The sequence below is a fragment of the Rutilus rutilus genome, assembly GCF_951802725.1.
Source record: "Rutilus rutilus genome assembly, chromosome: 1".
In the NCBI taxonomy this organism is placed as follows: Eukaryota; Metazoa; Chordata; class Actinopteri; order Cypriniformes; family Leuciscidae; genus Rutilus; species Rutilus rutilus.
Window position 1 is genome coordinate 77,550,765 of NC_140209.1, and position 23,781 is coordinate 77,574,545.

General features: G+C 41.0%; 1 protein-coding gene and 1 long non-coding RNA gene across 3 annotated transcripts; one reads left to right on the top strand and one right to left on the bottom strand.

Annotated features, from left to right (window-relative positions):
* Positions 1 to 2,601: 2,601 nt before the first annotated feature.
* On the bottom strand, positions 2,602 to 14,726 carry LOC311301153. Its single transcript, XR_014629400.1, has 3 exons — positions 14,615 to 14,726; positions 12,981 to 14,050; positions 2,602 to 3,041 (listed from the first exon to the last, which is right to left on the bottom strand). It is a non-coding gene; the product is annotated as an uncharacterized lncRNA (long non-coding RNA).
* On the top strand, positions 12,988 to 14,834 carry LOC311301144 (uncharacterized protein; the record flags this gene model as incomplete). Of its 2 annotated transcripts, XM_084426044.1 has the most annotated exons (3): positions 12,988 to 13,425; positions 13,840 to 14,058; positions 14,613 to 14,834. In XM_084426044.1, 3 exons carry the CDS (start codon positions 12,988 to 12,990, stop codon positions 14,832 to 14,834), a joined length of 879 nt encoding a protein of 292 aa, XP_084282170.1. The 2 variants fall into 2 exon arrangements, with proteins under 2 accessions (XP_084282170.1, XP_084282171.1); XM_084426045.1 differs by lacking the exon at positions 12,988 to 13,425 and having other exon boundaries at positions 13,855 to 14,058.
* Positions 14,835 to 23,781: the final 8,947 nt, after the last annotated feature.

Genomic DNA, 23,781 nt, shown 5'->3' on the forward strand with positions numbered 1-23,781 from the left:
AGATATGATTAATGTGTCGGATTAACATGTTGTGTGTGTGTGTGTGTGTGTGTTACTTGCATTGACAGTCAAAGCAGCCTCAACCCTATGGATGAATGAAAATAAAAACAGCTATTGATCATAAAAACAGCTACTGAATCATATCAAAAACAAAAAGAAAACAAACCATGCAAGAGAGACATTGCTTATTTGTATCAGTGCAGTGAATGTGAATAAGTGAATTACCTTGAAATGAAGGTGCTGATGGCAGTTGGCAATGGGTAGTGGAGATAGTGGAGGAGATACGAAATCTAATAAGTAAATTAAATAAGTAATTTTGATCCCAAAAATGTTATTCAAATCTTAAATGCTTAATAAAAGAGGTTATTAATATTCTGAAACATGCTGATGTAGATTGCCATTCCTTATCTATTGTAAATGCAAATACTGAATGTGACAGTCAGTTAAAAAGATTACTTACCGCAATGGATGCAATGAACTGGCAAGATTTTTACAGACATGTGTTCAGTCACATAAAAGAAACGGAGAAATAGGTCAGATAATACACACATGTATGGATGGATGGACGGACTGATATGTTTCTATTAATAAAAGTAACGTTAGCATTATTAGTTTGGCTTTGGTGACTTTTGCAGTCAAAAGTGCATGTTTTCTCATCATGACTTAAGCATCAACATGACAATAAGATGAATACAATGGCGTTTTTTTTCTTTTTACCAAAACTCACTTTAAAACGCCATTGATAAAATAACATTTTTTATCGATCCCAGATGCTTCTTATCACAGAACGAGGCAGAAAATACATAACGTTAGTATTATACACAGTGATAAACGCTAGGCTATGTCGATTCGCATTGCATTTAATATACATTATTCTTAAGAAAATACGAGATGACAAAGTATATTCTGTCACCATCGTGTTTATTGTTTTCATGTTTCATCAGTCATAAGTCATAAGTCTCTATCAACTTTTTATTCAGCGTTAGCTTTATTGGAACGATTCGTGACTGATTCATGTGTTTTATGACTGACTTTAGTCTAACTTGTGGACTTTGAGCGCCCCCCGGCGTCGAGTATGAATGAAACTGATATTAACGTTACGTTTACCAAAAGCGTATCTGACGGCGTCCGCATTTCATATAAACAGGAACAAAAAGTCCAATTTAATATCAAAATAACGAATACTAGGGATATAAGTGAATGTTTTTAACATAACGAACAGATTAGACGGAAGACAGAAATCGTTACACAATCTTCCTCACGACGAGAGACATAATTAGCGTAATGCTTAATGGAAATAAATTATTATTCGTGTTTCAGCAGTTATACACATTTATAATCCAATACGTTTAACTGCATTCAAATCGTTGACCCACACACATTTTAATGACATATTTTCTTACTCACCCAACACAAACAGCAGGCCTGGAAAATTCCAGAATGATCGCTCATTAGTTATGCAGCATTCAACAGTCTAATTGGCCAGCCGTTACATTCGTTTAAATACTAAAACCTAATACCCTTATAATCAAGTTTAATGAGTCAAATTACATTTAATAGGGATTTATTTTAAATATAAAATATTAGAATAAATAAAATTAATTAGGAGTTAAAAATATTGATAAGAACGCGCGCGTGCACACATAACAGGAGATGCCAGCTGCAGCCAGAGTCCATTAAAAGCCTCGCACAGCCTTTTATTTTAAATAAAATTAATTACAAGTTAAAAAATATTCATTACAATAAATTAAATTACAAGTTAAAAAATATTAATCAAAACGACACAGAATTTTTTGCAACCCTTTAAAGCCACTGGGCATAACAAATGGGGGTTCGTCCGTAATAAAACACAGGAAGGTTTAATAGGCCTATTAATAAATTAGGCAACAACTAGACAGGTTAGAAGTCAGCAAAAGGGTAATAGGAAATCCATGTAGATCGGTTTTAATCATCCGTAATTAATTTAATTAAAAGCAGGCAAAATAGATTTAATAGGGATTTATTTTACATAAAAGTCATTACAAGTTAAAAATATTAAACAAAGCGTGCTCACACACAGAGAGCAGGAGATGCGCGCAGCCAGAGTCCGTTAAAAGCTGCGCACAGCCACAGTAACAAATGGAGGCTCGCTCGTCCGTAATAAAAATCGGAAAGGTTTAATTTGGCAAAAATTAGACAAGTTAGAAGTCAGCAAAAAGGGTAATAGGAAATCCGTGAAGATCGGTTTTAATCATCCGTAATTAATTTAATACAAAAATTGCAAATTTAATACAAATTATTTTAAATTAAAGTCATTACAAGTTAAAAATATTTATTACAATAAATAAAAATAACTAGCCTACCAGTTAAACATATGTATCAAAACGCGCCGGAACACACAGACCGCGCAGGAAATGCGCGCACCCAGAGTCCATTAAAAGTGCACAGCCACAGTAACAATGGGGGCTCATCCATAATAAAAAACGGAAATGTTTAATTAGGAAACAATTAGACAAGTTAGAAGTCAGCAAAAAGGGTAATAGGAAATCCGTGTAGATCGGTTTTAATCATCCGTAATTAATTTAATTAAAAGCAGGCAAAATAGATTTAATAGAGATTTATTTTAAATAAAAGTCATTACAAGTTAAAATATTTATTACAATAAATAAGAATTAATCAAGTTAAAAATATGAATAACAATAAAATTAATTATAAGTTAAAAATATTAATCAAAGTGTGCACTCCGGTGCACACACACACAGAGCAGATGCGCTCAGCCAGAGTCTGTTAAAAGCTGTGCAAAGCCTTTTATTTTAAATAAATTAATTTCAAGTTACAAATATTCATTACAATACATATACATACAATTAATTACAAATTACAAATATTTATTACAATAAATACAAATAATTACAAGTTAAAAACACATATTTATCAAAACGCGCCCGCGCACTCACAGACCGCACAGGAGATGCGCGCACCCAGAGTCCGTTAAAAGGTCGTACCATCACAGTCCACTTCATTGCGCAGGAGGACTCCGGAGACCGCTCACACAAAACCAACTACAGATAGAGGTGAGATGGAAAGATATAGAATGTATGATTGTTGAGTTAATTTCACATTAAATTATATTAAATTAATTTTAAAATATTAAGACATTCCAATAATGTAAGTTTTACACTGATAGGAAAGTCTCTGACAGGGAAATATGTGTTACCCTGATAGGACAGTCGTTGCCAGGGGAATATGTGTTTTATTTCAATACTGTATTAACATTTCAAAAAGAAAACTAACAAAAAAAAAAAAAAAAAAAACCATTTCCAAGTTAAAAAAGAAATCCCTGTACTGTCAGAATCTTTACTTCACAATAAATGTTATCAATGACTTTCAAATAAGAAATTATTTATTTATTAATGTTATTTATTTACTTATTCATTGAAAGTCATTGAGAAAATGTTTTGTAGAGTAAAGATTTACCTCAAAAAATGAAAAACTGTCCTGTCAGACAGTGAGAAAAAGTCCTCTGACAGTACAAGAACTTTTGGAACTTGGAAATGTTTTGTTGTTGTTGTTTTCTTGCACTTGTGTAGTATTTACATGTATTTTATAAGGGTTTTCACTACATTAAGGTGTTATAATGAGTATATTGAAGTAAATTAAGCTGCATTTAAATTCTGGGTGACAGTTGAGAGCTTGAGTTGCCGTGGCAACTCTGGCATGAAGATGGGCCGGGGTTTGCCACGGCAACTCAAGCTCTCAACTGTCACCCAGAATTTAAATGCAGCTTAATTCATTTAAATTCTGGGTGTGTCAAAGTAGCACGGAACAGGCAGGTAAGTTGTAAAGATATTTATTTACACAGTTGAACAGACACGGCAGGTGAGTGTGAAGAGATATGAATATAAGTTGCAGAGTTTATGGATGCGGTGGATCTGACAAAGTCTCTTATCTGTTTCAGGTTGTAGATGACTGGATGAGGTTTGACGATCGGGAGCGGGATAGCTGAAGCAGATGGAGGATCCGGAGAACAGGCTGACGGCAGGTAAGTAGCTGAAGAAGGTAAGTAGCGTATTTGAGTTTGCATGAGAGAGTCAGAATGTTGAGTAGGTTTCAACGAGACCTGACGAGTGACTGAGGGAACTGGTGGTGAATATAAGGGGTGCGGGAAGTGGCAGGAGATTGATGACAGGTGGTGAAGGCAGGTGCAGGTGATTAGTATACCGGGGATGCTGATCGGGTAGGCGGAGTGTAGTGCAAACAAGACGAAGACAGACGGTGAATGTGACATAACTCCCCCCTCCCGCAAGGCGAGTCCCGCGCCAAATAAGGCAGCATACGGGAGGGAGGGTGGGCATCCTGGAGTCCGTGATGGAAAGGTGGAACCGGTTCAGAAATACGGACTCCAGGATGGTGGCAGGACAAACAGAGAAGGAGGTGACCAAGACAGTGCAGACAGACCAGGGGACCAAGGAGGTGCGGGCAGATCATGTGACCATGGCGGAGGAGGCCCCTCGGGCTCGGTGCTGGGCAGATCCAGCGGTGAGAGTTTTGTGCTGCACAGGACCAGCGGTGAAGGCTCTGTGCTGGGCGGGACCAGCGGTGAAGGCTCTGTGCTGGGCGGGACCAGCGGTGAAGGCTCTGTGCTGGGCGGGACCAGCGGTGAAGGCTCTGTGCTGGGCGGGACCAGCGGTGAAGGCTCTGTGCTGGGCGGGACCAGCGGTGAAGGCTCTGTCCTGGGCGGGACCAGCGGTGAAGGCTCTGTGCTGGGCGGGACCAGCGGTGAAGGCTCTGTGCTGGGCGGGACCAGCGGTGAAGGCTCTGTCCTGGGCGGGACCAGCGGTGAAGGCTCTGTGCTGGGCGGGACCAGCGGTGAAGGCTCTGTGCTGGGCGGGACCAGCGGTGAAGGCTCTGTCCTGGGCGGGACCAGCGGTGAAGGCTCTGTGCTGGGCGGGACCAGCGGTGAAGGCTCTGTGCTGGGCGGGACCAGCGGTGAAGGCTCTGTGCTGGGCGGGACCAGCGGTGAAGGCTCTGTGCTGGGCGGGACCAGCGGTGAAGGCTCTGTGCTGGACGGGACCAGCGGTGAAGGCTCTGTGCTGGACGGGACCAGCGATGAGGGCTTTGAAAACTCTGGCTCGGGGAGTACGACGCTCACAGACTCTGGCGGGCAGGCGACTGGCTCTGGCGGGCAGGCGACTGGCTCTGGCGGGCAGGCGACGCTGTCAGTCACAGGCGCGGCGGGCATGACGCTCATAGACTCAGGGGCGGCGGGCACGACGCCTACTGCCTTGGTCTCGGCAGCTCTGGCGTGAAGTGCGGGCTAGGCTGGACTGGCGTGAAGTGCAGGCTCGGCTGGACTGGCGTCAAGTGCAGGCTCGCTAGTGCTGGTGACTGAATTCCGGATGATGATGGGTGGCATGGTGAAGATGGCTGGTGTGTGTGGTTGCTTGATGAAGACATCCTGGAACGTCCGGTAGAAGGCAGGGATTTCATGGTGTTGCTCCGTGGCTGGATTTTCGATGGAGGTCGAACACATAGGAATTTCCCGAACTGAAGAAGATGAGTGACAAAGTTTCTTGACTTGGGTCAGACAGTTGGAAAAGCAGCTGCTTCCCCATTGACAAACCTCTCCCGTAGACCAGCAGATGTTCGGGGAATGCAGTTCCAGCCACGGGCGTCCCAGGATGATTTCTGCCGTAGAGCCCTCCAGCACTAAAAATGACAACTCCTCTTGATGAAGACACCCAATATTCATAGTGATGGTTGGACTTCTGTGATAGATCTTCCCATGACCGAGCGGTTTCCCAAGGATGGATTGGACCTGTAGAGTCTGTGGAATGGATCGCTTACGGGTTTGAAGTTTTTGAAGAGTGGAGAGAGAGATAAAGTTTCCAGCGGACCCAGAATCAATTAAAGCTTGCGCTGAAAGAGATCGTTTGAGGTAGGTGATCTGAACTGTAGTACATTTCATTTGTGAAATGGAAGAATGCAGACGTACTGTACACACCACCGGTCGTGAGGGTCGAACTGGACAGGTGATGAGCAGATGACCCGTGGACCCACAGTAGAGACATAGATTGTCCATGCGACGCTTACGTTCAACAGATGATAGATGTGCAGAACTGATATCCATGGCTTCCGGTGCTGAAGGACTGGCAGATGATGCAGGTCGAGGATGAGGAAGTGCAGGGAGGTCGATATCCATGGCTTCTGGTGCTGAAGGGCTGGCAGATGATGCAGGTCGAGGAAGAGGAAGTGCAGATAGGTCAAGCTGACATGCGGTGCGACGTTGATCCACCCGGATGGAACGTTGAATGAGATCTTCTAACCCAATGATGTCATCATGAATGGTCAATTGCAAACGAATCTCGGGCTCTAATCCTTGACGGTAAGCGGTTATGAGAGCCGGCTCATTCCAGCCACTGGAAGCTGCCAGTGTGCGAAATTGAAGTGCATATGAAGAAACAGAGGATTTGCCTTGTCTTAAACGGAACAACTGATAATGAATGGTTAGGGCACAGAAGACTGGAGAAAATACTTCCCGGAAATGGCTGATGAACTTATTGAGTGTTTGAGTTACCGTACCTTTTGCATCCCAAAGCGCCCGTGCCCAAAGCAGAGCTCGTCCAGTGAGGAGAGATATGAGAAAAGCAACCTTCGCTCTCTCAGTGGGGAATTGTGAAGCATTCACTTCCATGTACAGCTCAAATTGAAGTAAAAATCCGCTGCACTCCCCCTCCTCGCCTGAGAAGGGCGCTGGCCGGGCCATGGGACAGACAGAGGCAGATGAAGAAGAATGGATGATGGGTGATGGTGGAATGACATGTGAAACACTGGCGTTCTGAATGGGGATTTCCTCTTCGCCGTGATCTGTTGGTTCGTGCATGTTGGTCAGGTCTTCTGTCACAAAGTAGCACGGAACAGGCAGGTAAGTTGTAAAGATATTTATTTACACAGTTGAACAGACAAGGCAGGTGAATGTGAAGAGATATAAAGCTAGCGCAAGTTCTGCCAGGGAGACTCAATCATTTACGTCACTAATTGCCTCTTCAACTACCCATTCATTTTCTTGCTGTAGCATAAAAGGGCAGCACTTACTCATATCTGAGTCCGCAGATGCTGTTGCTCCAGCCAATCCAGTTGTTAGCACCAGCAGCAGACCTAACCATGTCTCAAGACACGCAATCCATTTGCAATTACTCTGATTCAGATGATGCCGTTCAGCCATCCCCTTCAGTTACACGCCGCAGTACCCGTATTCAAAGCCGATCTTCTGCTTGGACCAGCCGGCCTTCTGAATACATCTTTAACGCTCTAGGAGACGCGGGCATTCCCGTAAGCGATGATATCCAAAGGGAGGATCTATTACTGTTGGCCCAGAACACGCTGGGTAACCCAACAACTTCCACTCCTCCACACTCCAACATCGCCCCAGCTCCTGCACAACCGAAGAAAGCCGGCAGGAAAAGAGCAGCAAAATCTTCACCTCGCCCAGCCAAAAGAACACCGGCACCGACAACACCTCCTACACAACTTGCCGATCCTTCGGACACTTCTCAGCTGCTCTTCTCTGCAGTCCAAAATCTAACCCAGACCGTTCAAGGATTACAGGCTAAAATGACGAAAATCGAAAACTCTTTCGTCAACCCCAACTCCAGCTCAGATCACTTCTCAGCTCAACATTCCACCACTAGTAATTTTCCAGCGAACTTACCTTCTACTTCAACCTCATTGCCAGTCTCCACGCTGATGTCTCAGTCACCATTTCAAAGTGTCCCCGCTCCACCGGCTTCTCCTATCTTTAACCTCACCACGGCAACACCAGCTCAAGCATTCGGTAGGCGTTTTGTTCCACCCGCCGCAGCTACAGTATCGCCACATCTCAGATCTAATATTATTCAAGGTAAGGACATTAACCTGGTTTCCTTACTCCTCCCTTCACCGGCCGCCGATAGGAAAATGGTGGATTGTGGTGACGTGGCGGTCCTACTCAAAACTTCAGACCCACGCCTGCTTCGCAGTCTTTCGTTCGGCGAGTTCGTTATCGCATTTAGCGTTTATAGGGACACGCTATGCCAAGTTTTTCCAGAAAGGAGGGAAGAACTAGACCTCTATCTTTCAATGATGGCAGACTTTAATCAAAGGTATGGGGGAACCTTATTTTATGAGTATCACAAATCCTTCTCAGCTAAAGCAGCGTCTTACATCACTCTCTATAATTCAAGACTGGACTGGGCTGTCACTGATACCGAACTGTTAGTTCGTCATTTCGGTGGACAAAGAAGCCTGTCGTGTTCTATCTGCAGCGCTCACGGACATTCAGCTGCTTTCTGCCCGAAAGCTTTCTCTAGCAACAGCTCGGGTGCTGTCCGCGGTCCTGAAAATGTAAGACGGAGCTCCTACAGCAGAGGTCGCCCCGCCGCAGAACTTAACGAAAGTCCTATTTGCAATTTGTTTAATGAAGCTGTATGTACTATTAATAATTGCCGTTTTGCTCACATTTGTAGCTTGTGCAAGGATCCACACCCAAAATCAGTCTGCCCACGCCGGTACAAATTTCAAACCAAAAGGAAAGTCCCTTTTCAGAGGAAATTCTCAGCAAACATCCATCTACTCCCATCAACATTTCAAACCTATCCAGCTACCTCTCTTCTCACCCCGATCCATCATTTGTTGACTATCTAATCACCGGCTTGTCCCAAGGGTTTCGGGTGGGGATACTTTCGCACCTTACTTCATCCTTCTCAGCAAAAAACCTGCAATCAGCCATGATCGAACCCGACGTTGTCTCATTACTGCTTGAGAAAGAAGTTAATAAAGGCTATGTTATCGGACCCTTCGCTTCCCCCCCTTTCTCTCCTTTTAGGATTAACTCTATCGGAGTTGCTACTCGTAAATACTCCGGCAAAAAACGCCTGATATTCGACATGTCCTCTCCCCATTCAAGTAAAATAGCAAGCGTTAATGAAAGCATTCCGCTCGAACCTTTTTCCCTTCATTACGCTTCGGTAGACAACGCTATTCATTTAATCAAACTCGCAGGTCAAGGAGCTTGGCTGGCTAAAGCGGATATAACTGACGCGTTCAAAACCATGCCAATTCACCCTACCGACTGGCCACTTTTTGGCGTTAAATGGGATTCACAATACTATTTTGCAGTGAGGCTCACCTTCGGGTGTAGAAGCAGCCCCCATATTTTCAACAATCTCTCGGAATCTCTGTGCTGGATCCTGCTGAACGTCTGCAAGCTTCCATTCGTTTTGCACTTACTCGATGATTTCTTATTAATCGATTTTCCTTCACCCCATTCCCCCGTCCTCGACATATTAAAACAGGTCTTTAACGACGTCGGCGTTCCCCTCTCCCATGAGAAAACTCTCGGCCCCTCCACTAATCTCGAATTCTTAGGTATCTCCCTCGATACGGTCAAAATGCAGGCCTCTCTTCCGCTCGAAAAGCTCATTAGAATCCGATCTTTTCTGGATAATTTTTCCTCAATTCATGTCGTTTCTAAGCGCGATTTATTGTCTCTGCTGGGCCACCAAAATTTCGCTATGAGCATCATCCCGCAAGGCAGAGCTTTCATATCTCGTCTCCTTACGTCGGCTCATTCTGTGCCCGATTTATGTAATCCGGTCCAGTTAGACGAAGGCTGTTGGTCTGACATTTCGTTTTGGTCTCGCTTACTAAATGATTGGAACGGTATTTCTTTCTTTTATAACGAGGCTTTCGAATCTTCCGCCGATTTACAATTATTCACTGACGCAGCTCCGTCCGTTGGCTTCGGGGGTTATTTCCAAGGGCACTGGTTCGCAGAAAGATGGTCGAGCGAATTTCCTAAATCAACATCTAAATCGCTCTCTTCAGCGCTATATGAACTCTATCCCCTAGTCGTCGCTAGTGTAATCTGGGGTCCAGATTGGTCGAGGAAATGCATTCTCATGTTCTGCGACAACGAAGCCGTCGTAGCTATTATTAATAAAGGCAGATCATCTTGCCCAATGATTATGCCTTTTTTGCCTCGGCTAATCTGGCAATCCGTCACCCACAACTTCATCATTAAAGCTGCTCACATTCCGGGGCACTACAATGTTATTGCTGACGCACTCTCTCGCTTTCGCTTTCAGACATTCAGACGGCTCTGCCCAACAGCCGACAAGGATTCAACGCCCTGCCCCCCCCTGTCAGCCACAACTTTATACTAGGAGATTTACTTCGTTCAGCCAGATATTACATGTCTAAAGGCGTTGCTTCATCCACTCTTAAAGCTTATACGTCTGCCTGGTATTCATTTTCAATGTTTTGTTTTTCTTTACAAATTCCGTTATTTCCTATTTTAATTTCGACCGTTTGCTCGTTTCTCGTTTTTAATTATGACAAACGTCATCAAAAAATTTCTTCAATTCGTAGACTGCTCGCAGGCATTCAGTTTTATGCCAAATATCACAACCCCGATTTCCCTAGCCTATTCTCCGCTTCTCCTATTCGATTAATGATCAAAGGTATAGCTAAATCCTCCGTAGCGGTCCCCGACAAAAGGCTGCCTTTGACGCTACCCTTAATTCATAGGCTAATCATTTCTGTTCGCAATGGCCTTTTTTCCACGTATGTTAACACCCTGCTAGAAGCAGTATTTTTAACAGCTTTCTACGGTTTCATGCGCCCAGGAGAATTCACCTCTCCAACATGCCAATTTGATCCAGTCTTTCCTTTTCAGACGTAAATTTTTTTCCAAAATTCTTCACTCTTTTTCTCAAACATTCTAAGAACGACTCCAAAGGATCCGGTACTACCTTGACTATTTCAAAAATTAATAGCGATTTTTGCCCATTTTCCTCTATGCTCAATTTTCTTAAAATTCGCCCTAGACTCCCCGCTATTTCTCCCCTTTTCATCCTTCCAAACGGAGCACCTATCTCCCAAACCTGGTTCAGGTCTCATCTCACTTCCGCTCTTAAAAGCTGCAGCCTATCTCCCTCTCAGTTCACTGGGCATTCCTTCAGGATAGGAGCCGCTACCACAGCGGCCGAGCGAGGTATCTCTCCAGCAGCCATCAAAATCCTGGGCAGATGGTCCTCTTCAGCATTCGAGTCCTACATAAGACCAGATCTTAAATTCATCCTCGAAGCTCAGCAAGCTCTCCAGTAACTGTTAAGGTAAAATCCTTATCTAACTTCTGGTGGTGGTGTTGTTGCCTCATGGCTTGATACATCTAAATAGCATAATCTCGTTTATAGCCAGATGGCTAAGTGTCTGCCAAATGCAGGCGTTGTATGCTGTAAATTTAAGTAGATACAGCCCAAACCGCCCGTCCCGCCAAAGCGCTATCAAAGATTACCATAGGCTTCTGTTCCGCTAAAGATGGCCTGTGGCCTATATGTCTGCATTAAAAGATGGCCTGTGGCATGTGTCCGTATCAAAAGATGGCCTGTGGCCCATGTGTCCGTATCAAAAGATGGCCTGTGGCCCATGTGTCCGTATCAAAAGATGGCCTGTGGCCCTCGCGTCCATATCAAAAGATGGCCTGTGGCCCATGTGTCCGTATCAAAAGATGGCCTGTGGCCCATGTGTCCGTATCAAAAGATGGCCTGTGGCCCATGTGTCCGTATTATAAGATGTTCTGCGGCCTATATAACTATAAGCGACGGTAGCCATAAACCTTACGTCCAAATTCGCGATAGCTGATGGTCCGTTCACGTTTCTGCCCAAATAGTTCGGTCTTAAATTCTAATTCTTTTTCTTTTTCTCTTCTCTGTTCATTAGGAATTTCAGGATTCAGGACTGGTAAGTCACCTCATCAAACCGTTTTTGGGGGGCCCCGTTCTGACGGATCCTCCATCTACCTATTTTTGGGGGTGAGCGGCGCCCCTGCCTTCATCTTCAGTCAGCAGTCGCTGATTCAATACCCCTGGAATTCGAGTCATGAACGGGGCCTCCGCCAAAGAATTTGATTGCTTGCTGAGCTCATTAATAAATGTCTATGCTACAGCATTAATTCTCCCGAGTCTTTCTGGCAGAAATAAAGCTAGCGCAAGTTCTGCCAGGGAGACTCAATCATTTACGTCACTAATTGCCTCTTCAACTACCCATTCATTTTCTTGCTGTAGCATAAAAGGGCAGCACTTACTCATATCTGAGTCCGCAGATGCTGTTGCTCCAGCCACCACCTTCCTCCCCACCACCACTAAGACGGATCTTCTCCTCCATCTCCCCCATCACGACCACCCAGGTGTCCACCATCACCATCCCCAACATCACTAAATGGGCTCTCCTCTCCAACCTGAAGTCTTCAAGACGCCCTCCCTTCCATCCACCCCACCACCACCAGATGGCCCCCTTCATCGCCTCGGGGGGTGAGCGGCGCCCCTGCCTTCATCTTCAGTCAGCAGTCGCTGATTCAATACCCCTGGAATTCGAGTCATGAACGGGGCCTCCGCCAAAGAATTTGATTGCTTGCTGAGCTCATTAATAAATGTCTATGCTACAGCATTAATTCTCCCGAGTCTTTCTGGCAGAAATGAATATAAGTTGCAGAGTTTATGGATGCGGTGGATCTGACAAAGTCTCTTATCTGTTTCAGGTTGTAGATGACTGGATGAGGTTTGACGATCGGGAGCGGGATAGCTGAAGCAGATGGAGGATCCGGAGAACAGGCTGACGGCAGGTAAGTAGCTGAAGAAGGTAAGTAGCGTATTTGAGTTTGCATGAGAGAGTCAGAATGTTGAGTAGGTTTCAACGAGACCTGACGAGTGACTGAGGGAACTGGTGGTGAATATAAGGGGTGCGGGAAGTGGCAGGAGATTGATGACAGGTGGTGAAGGCAGGTGCAGGTGATTAGTATACCGGGGATGCTGATCGGGTAGGCGGAGTGTAGTGCAAACAAGACGAAGACAGACGGTGAATGTGACAGGGTGACAGTTGAGAGCTTGAGTTGTGAATTTTTTTTAATAGATAATCTTTATTACAACAAGTATTCTTAAGTATTTTGTGTACTTTTCTCTTACCCTTTAGATGGCAACACAGAGCCCATACAGTCAACCAGCACCAATCCACTGCAAATGCGTTAGTACAAGAAAAACATGCAGAGCAGTTTCATTTTCAGCTGTTGGGAAAAAAATTCAAATAGAATCGCTTAAGGCGAGATCAAGTAGCGCCTTAAGCGATGGGAAAACCATATATATTTCTTCAAACAACAATGAGACACCCGATTTCGAAGAGGGGGTGACATACTTTTTAAAAAACATAACAATTGGCAACCGGTATGGGCGACAAAATGTATATTTCGGCCGGGGATCCACCAAATTCAGGGCAGCACCACTCCTTATCAGCGAGGAACAGGAAAAGGCTGCCAAAGACGCCCTATATCCTCCATCAGTCCAAGTCACAGGAGAGGAAGAGGACATCTTTTCCCGGGGAGACTTTCTAAGTCTTCAAGGGCAGGTGGAAAAAGTGAGTTATTTAAATGCCATTACTGAATATCTTCTGCATTCCTCTGATGCTTACATGAATATGAAAATAAAGTATAAGGTTTATTTACTCACCCTCATGAAGTTGAAAACATAAAAGCAAATGACATATTAATATATTTTTAAAGGCATCACAGCAAAGTTGGAGATTCCATTAATGTGACAACATTAATCAAGATAACTGAGAATCTTTACAAAAAGGTTTAATTTTTCCATTGGCTAGAAACAATATTAAATTAGTAAAAAAATAATAATACAAAAATACAGCTGAACCATAAAAATAATACTCACACAACCATCTAGACAACTCAGCCACGGTCCCAAAGCTGAATGAGGGTAATTTGACCTGAATTACTTACCCCTAACACAACAGAACTATTGGGCTATTGTTCTGCAGATACAAGCGCTGAGGATGGCAGAGGTCCAGGGAAGCCCGGTGCCCGTTCTGGATCTGTCCCTTAGATGTGGCCAGAAGCTCCTGGACATTTCACTGTGGAGGGAGGAAGCCTTGTGTGAGCTCTACCTCGGAGATGAGGTAGAGCTCACACATCTCAAGGTGTTTGTCTGGGACAGCGGAAATGGGAAGATGAATTCTTCGAACTACACCACTGTGAAGGTACACAATACAAAACACATTAGCTGCTTCTCTAGAACTGGGGATACACAATATTGTTTTTTTGCCAATATCCAACATTTAAAAAAAAAAAAAAAAAAAATTGCCAATAGTCAATGCTGTTATACATCTCTCCTTTTTTATATATATTAATTTACAAGTGTTATGTTTCAGAGTCAGACCATTAAGTCAAATCAGACTTGTGACTTTATGACATCAATTACAGCTTAATTAATTCTTAAACATGCATACTGTAACTTAATGTTACTTATAGTCTAACAAGAACAGCACCCCTAAATAAAGCACTAGGACCCAGGGGAAGCTCTTGCTGGATCACACACCTGTTAAGCACCCAATAAAAAATTGATATTCTTATAATTGTAGCATTAACCATTCTCATTGCTGGTTACATGGTTGCTATAATTTTCCTATAGCAATATGTCATTTTTCTAGTATAGGGTGCAATATCACTGATGTATAGCATTTAATTAATACATTCATTTTGCTTTTAAGGAGATCTAAACCTGAATGTAAATTGTATTTTTGTTAACATCCAGACCGTTGAGAGGAAGGAGGAGACAGCTGAGGTGCAGGTGGTAGGGGTCTCAGAGGAAGACGGCAGCATAACACTGCTCTGTGAGGACTTCACAGAGTTCGCTGTCCCAGCTGACCTCTACCATGGCAGTGTGGAGGATCTCATTGACAAGCTGCCGTTGCACCTAAAAATAAATCACGTAAAAAAACGTGTAACATCAGTTCATTTCATGGATGAAGAGTAAAATCAATTTAATCAGTGTTAGTTTGTTTAGTTTATTAATTTTTTGTTCAACTTATTAGTTAAATCAGTTTTTATTAAATAGTAGTAGTTCAGTTAGTTAGTAGTTCAGTTAGTTTTCATTTAGTTGTAGTAGTTCAGTAGTATGTTAATAAGTTAGTTTAGTAATAATAAGTTAGTTTAGTGTTTATTTGAAAGTGTTTTTGTTTTTATCGTGTTTGTTTTATTTTTAACTTTTGTAAATGTTTGTTTCGTCATGTTTTAAATTTTATAAACTATTTTGTGTTCAAAAAGTTGTTTGTGTGATATTTTTTAAACATATGCTTTTTAAAAATTACCTCAATAATTAGTCATGTCCAGCTGTGGAGCACATGCTAGCTTTAGCACTAACATCCTCAGCCTTTCACAAAAGAGGAAACAAAAGCCCTGTATATTTTTCATAATCAACATTCATATATGTAATTTATTTTTCTCTTTCCCTCAGGATGGAAACAAAACATTAACACTGTTAACATACTGTAATGTCCTTCGCTGTGACTAATTTTCCAGATACAGTATAGATACACAAATATAAAACTTAACACAATAGCTGAGATTATATAAGTTCATGCATTCAAAAGCACATAATGTCGTTTGTCAAGTTTTGGTTAAAATCGACATTTCTTAAAAGATCAATAATGACTGAATTTTCTGACATGGGTGTTACATTACTGAACGAATCAATCAGCTTTTCGAATCAATTGTTTGATGATTGAATCAATGACTCGCTGTTTCGTTAATGAATAAACTGTTTGAATGAATCTGTTGAATCTCAATGACTCACTCAATAAGAGTGACTTGCTGCCACCTAGTGGCAGTTTTAATTTCACATTTAAAGTATAGTTTAAATTATTTAAAAACTGAATTTTTCGACGTTATGTTTAAAACAAAGCATTATTAATGAATTATTAATAGCTATTAATTAAGTCATTATTACTATCTAACTGAAAAAACATCATTATTGCCGATTATTGCTCTGGATATTGTAATAATGAATAAAGTCGATTAAAACAATATTAAACGTTTTTTTTTTTTTGTGAGGGGGAAATTTCATTCTTGTATGACAAGAACAAGACCAGACATTGTTATTTTAGTAGCATGAAAAAACAAAATAATTATTAATTCATATCTTACTTACATATTACTTGCACTTTTCCATGAGCGAATTGACGGTATCCAGTCGGAGCGTGTCTGACTGACTGACTGACTGGCTGAGGTGCAGCACTGGTCGTGAATGCGGCAAAAACTCCCGTGAATCCAAAAATTTTTTCTTCATCGATAACTAATCTAAACTCATCTGATTGGGCATTGCATCATTTGATCAACAGAGTCGTGTGTGATTGGTTGTAATGCTCAACGCTGGGGAAAAAAGTATAATAAAAAGTAATATTGCGTGAGCATCTAAAACGGTTACTGTAATGGCGCAACACTTTTCATTTATTTTCACATTTCACTTAAAAAGTGACAATCGTAATAGATTAATTTAAACTTCAAACTACTAAATTTACTTCATTTAACTTATAAACTCTAAACTCATACACTTAGGCCTGGTTTCACAGACAGGGCTTAGATTAAGCCAGGATTAGGTCATAGTTCAATTAGGCGTTTAAGTAATTTTTATAAACATGCCTTAGAAAAAGGCATTACTGGTGTGCATCTTAAGACAAAACAAACGCACTGACATATTTTAAGATCAGTCAGTGCAAGTTTCTTTCAGTTGAAATAGCTCAGATTTACATTTTAGTCTAGGACTAGACTTAAGCCTTGTCTGTGAAACCAGGGGTTAAACTAATTAACTTAACTCATGAATTCATAGACTTATGAACTCTTAAACTCATAAATTAATAAACTCTGAACTCTTAAACTCATTTAAACTTATAAACTCTAAACTCATTTAAACTTATAAACTAAATTAAACTTCAAACTACTTTAATCTTTAAACTACTTTAAACTAATTTAAACTTTAAACTAAATTAAACTTTAAACTAAATTAAACTTCAAACTACTTTAAACTTCAAACTTTCTGGTCCAAACTTTCTCAAGCCAACTTAAAGTTTGTCTCGACGAACTTTTTAATCTAGTTCTACTATGAATTTGTCCATGACAGGGTGGACATATTTTATGGTTTGCTCGTATATCAGCTTGCAGTTAATTTATAAAAAGTGCTGGAGCTTGACCAATATGCATTTCGAACAGCCTAATGTCTCCTTAATACAACACATATGACGTTAAATGGAAAATCTCAGATTTTTGGGGGGAAATTGTGAAGTCTCAAAGGCACTTTATGGTGATTTTGACCCATTAGCGGACCAAATGTCTTGATGTTCTACAGAACGAGTTAGGATCCCGCTTATTACATTGCTACCTACCAAATAAAACAATAATTTGACACAAAATTATGATTTAAAAGTTTATTGATTTAAAAACGATTGTATTGCTTCCGCTAAAGAAAATAGTGCGCTCCGTTTCTATGGTTAGAAATCTGTGTGTTCATGGCAACGCTCTGTTTTTCATGGCAACGGTGTGTTATAGTTAGCAGCAATCTGTTATCAAGAAATAAAATAGTGTGTGCATAGAAAGAATTCATCCACACACCGCTCAAAAAAAAAAAAAAAAAAAAAAAAAATCCTGAGCGCAACAAGTCCACCGTCTAGGCAGGCTTTTTGTGTTAAATTATATTTCCTGTCGCTGCGCAGGCTTTTATTGTACATGACAGCTTATGTCCCGATGAACGGTCCGTTGCATTACGATTAAAAGCAGTATCAATAAAGTAAAAAATGTGATGTGCAGTCAAGCTCGAGTCCTAAATCAGAAATTGTAAACCAGACACGACATTTGCATTCAACAAAAATAATTCAACAAGTGTATTTTGTCAGGTAATTATGACATTTAACCAATGTTTGAGATATGTGAAACACTTTTTTTACTGAAATGTTTATCAGTAATAATCTCAGTAATAATGTGTTATTTTAAAAAAAGACTAACATTTTTTTGACTAAAATATATTGAGTTCTTTTTTGACTAAAACTAGACTAAAATTAAAAGACTTTTAGTCGACTAAAACTTGACTAAGATACCTTGAGTTTTCTTTTGACTAAAACTAGACTAAAATGATGAGACTTTTAGTCGACTAAAACTTGACTAACAAAAAAAGATATGTAAATGACTAAATATGACTAAAACTAACAAGGACATTTGGCACAAGAAGACTAAGACTAAATTAAAAATAGGTGACGAAATTAACACTAGAAATAGGCCTAATTATTTTTTCAGTTGGCATAGTTTGCGCATGGGGTGAAAAAGAGTAGTGCATTCCAGATTCACATTCATATTCAGCCTGCCAGTTTTATATTCTTATTCAACATTCAGCTTTCAATATGTTGGTTCCATCTACAGTCATTGGTTCCAAATTGATAGGCTAGATAATGTAGAGGGAGGTTCAAGTATTAGCCTACTTAAATTTCTTTTAGATGCTTTGTTCAGGACTGTGGAGAGAAGCTCCTCAGCCTCTCTTTAATTTCTGTTCATTTCTTTCAGTAATGTAGCCATTGTTAAATGTCTGTTTTATCAGCTGCATCAGCTGCATACTAGAAGAAAGGTTGCAGTTTAACATGTAGCTGAATTTATACATGAATGTAATCTTTAAGTTTTTTTCTTCTTATTTTCCAAAAGGAGGCATTGCATCATTTGGACCGCAGCAGGCTGATTTCAGTGTCCATGGATGGACCAAATGTGAATTTTAAGCTTTTGGACCTACTCCAACAGGACCATGCAGAGAAGTAAGGGGGTGCACAACTGGTGTCCGTCGGCAGCTGTGGACTCCACACACTTCATAACTCCTTCAAGGTGGGATTTTTGTTGTGGAATGTGGATAAAATTTTAAAGGCCATGCACACTCTTTTCCAGAACGTTCCTGCAAGGAGGGAGGACTACGAAAAAGTCACAAAATCTACACTGTTTCCCAAGCCATTTTGTGGCCACAGGTGGCTTGAAAATCTCCCAGTTGTTGAACGGGCGCTGGAAGTCTGGCCATCTCTCATGCTGTATGTGGACGCTGTGCACAAAAAACAGCTCCCAAATCCCAAAACAGCATCTTTTGACACCATCGAAGCAGCCATTAAGGATCCCCTTATGACAGCGAAGATGCACTTTTTCATGACTCTGGCCAGGACCTTCCATCCGTTCATGAAGAAATACCAGACCGATGAACCTGTGATGCCTTTCTTTGGCAAAGATCTGGCTGAGTTAATTAAGGTAATTATTTATGGTATATGGTTATGATTAGTTGGCATGGGCATTTTATTTGTTTATTTATTCATCTGTGATGCTTTTGTCCAAAATAACAAAGTATTTGTCACATTTTGGGGATTGCAAATAAAATGTTGTAGGGCCAGTCTCCTATTACATGTATGCCTGTAGTGGCATTTATGTCGAAAAATGTGCTATATAAATCAAATTTACTTACTTACTATTGTAAGCCCAGGTAAGTGCCTTCTTAAATTAATGAAATCCTAATGAATTAGATGAGAGAATTAGGATGTCATTGTGTGCAATATAAAAGGAAATTAAATGGGCTAATGGTACTTTTGCCTACTGACAGAGTCTACTGAGACGCTGTATGAAGAGAGAGGTCCTCCAGGACATCACTCCTCTTCAGCTCACCAAGCTTGATACGTCCGACAAGACCTTGCTCCTCCTCCCCCAGAAGATTGATATTGGCTTGGGTGCTGAGGCAGCAGTCAAGGTATCGTGTTTGGTAGTTTTGGATATTTATTATGATCAGTATGTACGCTGAAAGTATAATTTTGCTAAGCATACTAAACGTATTTGTGAACTGTATGAGGTTTGATATGCTGTGCATTTCCAAGGTTGTGCATGCGTTCAGACAATATTGAACCTATGTTTTTGCCTGCTTTCTCCTTTAAAGCAATGTATGACCCCATTGCATAAAGTCACATAATTGGCCTATGCTATGACTTCATGCCATGTGGTACTTAAAACTCCATTTTGATATTACTGACATGTATTGTTGTATTGTCCAGGACAGTAAAAGTGCAGAGCTAAGGATCCTTGAATTTAGGAGGGATTGTATGCAGGGCCTCTTAAACATTGTCAGAAAAGCACAGGAGAAGAGGGCTAAATCTAGGGCTTCAAATCCAATACTGATTTTCCATTATATCCTTCATACTGTGAATTTGGCATTACATTATTTTCTAAGTGGTATTAAAAAGGTCTTACAAAGTCATACATTTTACTTGGGGAACCCTGCCAGTACACTGTCATGGTTCGTTCTTTTTTTGTCACAAAAAAACTTTTTTAGAGACCAGATGAAAAGGAGTCAACCTCTATTAACAAGCTCTGGAGTCAGGCGGAGGGCCCGTTTTTCACTCGAAAAACGACTCCATGAAATTGCTGAAGACCGTCAGTTAACATCAGAGCAGACAGTAGCAAACAAAGCAGACACCTGTCACAACACCAATGACAACGATAGCAACAACGACTGTCACACCACCAGTGAGGCTGATGGCAACAACAACTGTGACTCAAGTGACTCTGACAATTCAGATGGCCACACAGACATAGAATGGGCAGAGGGAGAACTTGTTTCAGAGTCTGATGCAGAAGAATTAAATGAGCATGTGAGCTTGGCTAGTTGGGCTATCCAGTTCAGTGTTTCTTTAGTAGCGCTCACAGCTCTTCTTAGTTTGTTGAGGGTGTACCACTCAGAACTGCCCAAAGATGCTAGGACTATTCTCAAAACCAAAATGGACTATAGAATCCAAGAAAAATGTGGTGGGTTGTATCATTATAGAGGTATCTTGAAAGCGCTTCATAACACCTTAACTCAACTGATTGTCAGTGTTGCTGATGGCTTTACATTTAGGCTGCAGGTTAATATTGATGGGTTACCACTTTTTAAAAGCACAAATATGCAGTTGTGGCCTATTTTAGGACTTCTTTTAAGCGTTCCAATGAAGGAACCTGTTGTTATTGGCATTTTTTGTGGTGTAAAAAAACCAAATGCTGCCAATGAATTTTTGCAAGACTTCACACATGAGCTACAGCAGCTGCAGAGAGGATTTGATTTCAAAGGGAAAAAGGTGTTCATCAAACTGGATTCTGTGGTGTGTGATACACCTGCTAGGGCATTTGTAAAAAACACAAAGGCTCACAATGGATACCATGGATGTGATAAATGTTGCCAGCCAGGTCTTTACATTAACAAGCGAATGACATACCCCATTAATGATTACATGTTACGGACTGACTCATCATTTTCAGAGAGGGCTGATGAGGGCCATCATCATAGAGGACCACATGGATTTTCTGACTTAGATGTTAGTATGGTAACTCAGTTCCCCCTAGATTACATGCACCTTGCATGTTTAGGTGTAATGCGTCGATTGTTAAACATTTGGATGAGGGGCCCTTTGAAGTTTCGTTTGTCCTCTAGTCTTGTTGACAGGATTTCAGAAAGTCTAACTCAAATACGTTCGTATATTCCAGCAGAGTTTGCAAGGAAACCAAGATCCCTCAGAGAGCTAGATCGTTGGAAAGCAACTGAGTTAAGACAATTTCTCTTGTATACAGGCCCTTGTCAGTACAAAGCTCTGCTTGGTGTATAGTAATTATGCAAACACTTTGCTCACCATGTTTGTAAGTCACTTTGGGGAGCTGTACGGCAGAGATGCATTTGTGTATAATGTGCATGCTTTGGTCCACTTATCTGCAGATGTACAACTACATGGTTGTTTGGACTCTATCTCTGCCTTTCCGTATGAGAATTACCTCCATAAACTGAAGAGGTTTGTAAGAAAGCCGGAATTTCCACTTGCTCAGATAATAAGAAGGTTATCAGAAGCTCAAAATATTTGCAGCATTGAGTTGCCTTGTAAGGGTTTAAAAAAGCAACATTATGTTGGACCTGTTCCTGATGGCCTTCAGGCAGAAGCACAGTACAGAGAGCTACACAGAAAAATGGCAAATGAAAGTTTCCACAGGTGACAATGTTTTTGCTATAGGCAAAGATATATGTGGTACTGTATATATAACATCATTCAAACAGCAGAAGAAATTCATGTAGTATTTAAAGTTTTCACAAACATGGGAAATTTCTTCAGCTATCCCCTGAGTTCAGATTTTCTCAAAATATTTATTGTCTCTCAACCAACAGGGCCATTTAAGGTGGCCAAAGCATCAGAGATATCTCATAAGTGTGTGCTCCTACCTTATAAAGATAGGTTTGTTGTCATGCCCTTTTTGCATAGTCATAGTGATAGGGCATAGGTGTGGTGGTGGCTTAGAAGTGAGTTTGAGGAGCTGAGTAGTGGGAGACAAAAAGACTTAAGACTGACTTAGCACTAACACACAAACGGACATTAAGAAGAGCAACCTACTCCACAATTGAAATGATGTGAGTATCCCTAACGAATATCTAAAAATTCAGAGCCTCTAACCGACGTAATTTCCGCATGTCTGTTATTTTGGTTATTTAACCCTGGTAATATTGTGTGTGTTTATGTACTTTCCCCTTAAAAAACTGCGTGTGTAGTGACGTGACTCCGCCCTGACTGGAGTCTGAAGGTCAGGGAGATGTTAGCTAGTGCTAACCGCCTTCACTTTGCAGTAGTTGTGGAAACAACAGACAGACTTTTAATAACAGACACACTGTGACCTACTCTGTACATTTACTTCCAGACTGACAACTTATTACTCGCTTTCCGCATCATTTGTTAAAATAACAAAATAAACTTAAGGATAATAACATAAATCTGCATCATTTTCCTTTTCAGATGTATATAGTTGCAGAATTTACAGAGTCCAAGACTGTAAATATTATATCAGACTCGTGGTTTGAAGATGGTGCGACTTTCTGGCCAAACTATAAAAGCGATGAACGCATCAACAGAGCTGTTCGAAAACATGAGGTGCCAGGATCAGAGTCAGACTGGAACATGTATGACGTTCGAGTCCTCTCAAGAGCTGGTAAGGATGCACTAAAATGTACCTATTCCACAACTTTTCTACCTATTAAGTATTAAATTGTCAAATACTTGCTAACTGGGTTTGTATATGTGTGTAACTGTAAACTGAAGTTAGAGCCTGTCATAGTGATGGGTATTTGTTAGGATTTTATTGATACTGATTAGGGCTGGGCGATATGGCCTAAAAATAAAATCTCAGATTTTATTTTTTTTAATTCGATTTACGATTTTTTTTCCGATTTTCCCCCTTATTAAGGAAAGCAATAAGTAGCCTACAAACGGCAGACAACTTAAAGCAAATTTTAGCTGTATTTAAATTTAAAGCAATACAGTTAGCTGTTTTTTAGCTAAGGTTTGTTGGTCACTGCATGCGGTTTTGTTCGTCTCGGAGAGACTGGCATTTTTCATATTCGGCTGGATGCAGGGCTCGAAATTGACTTTTTTACTTGGTAGCACTGGTGCTCCCAACTTCAAAAATTAAGGAGCACCACAACTACAAATTATATATGAACAGATTTCATTTCACTGGGGCTTTACAGACACATCCTGTGGCCAAGATTTGAAATTTAGTCCTCTGGCTCTATATCATCTCAACCCGATGATAATGGCACATGATTTGTCATTTGCATACGTCATGTTAATCGCAATTCCGTTCTTTTTCCATGAGCTGCAACATAGGTTTAAATTTAGTGAAGGCAAGCTCTTCTTTGGCGATGGTGTATGCGGTGTAATATTTGACGTATAATTAGCTCTGCCAGTAGACCGAAACGACCAGCAGCATTTGCCGATTAAAAGCCTTAATAATCAAACCTGATGAACCTGATTTGTTTGCCACACACCTGTCCCTGCATTTTTTGCTTGGCACTTTATTGCTATTAATATGCTGTATTAATCTTTGTTAATCTTAGTTAATAAAATACAGCTGTT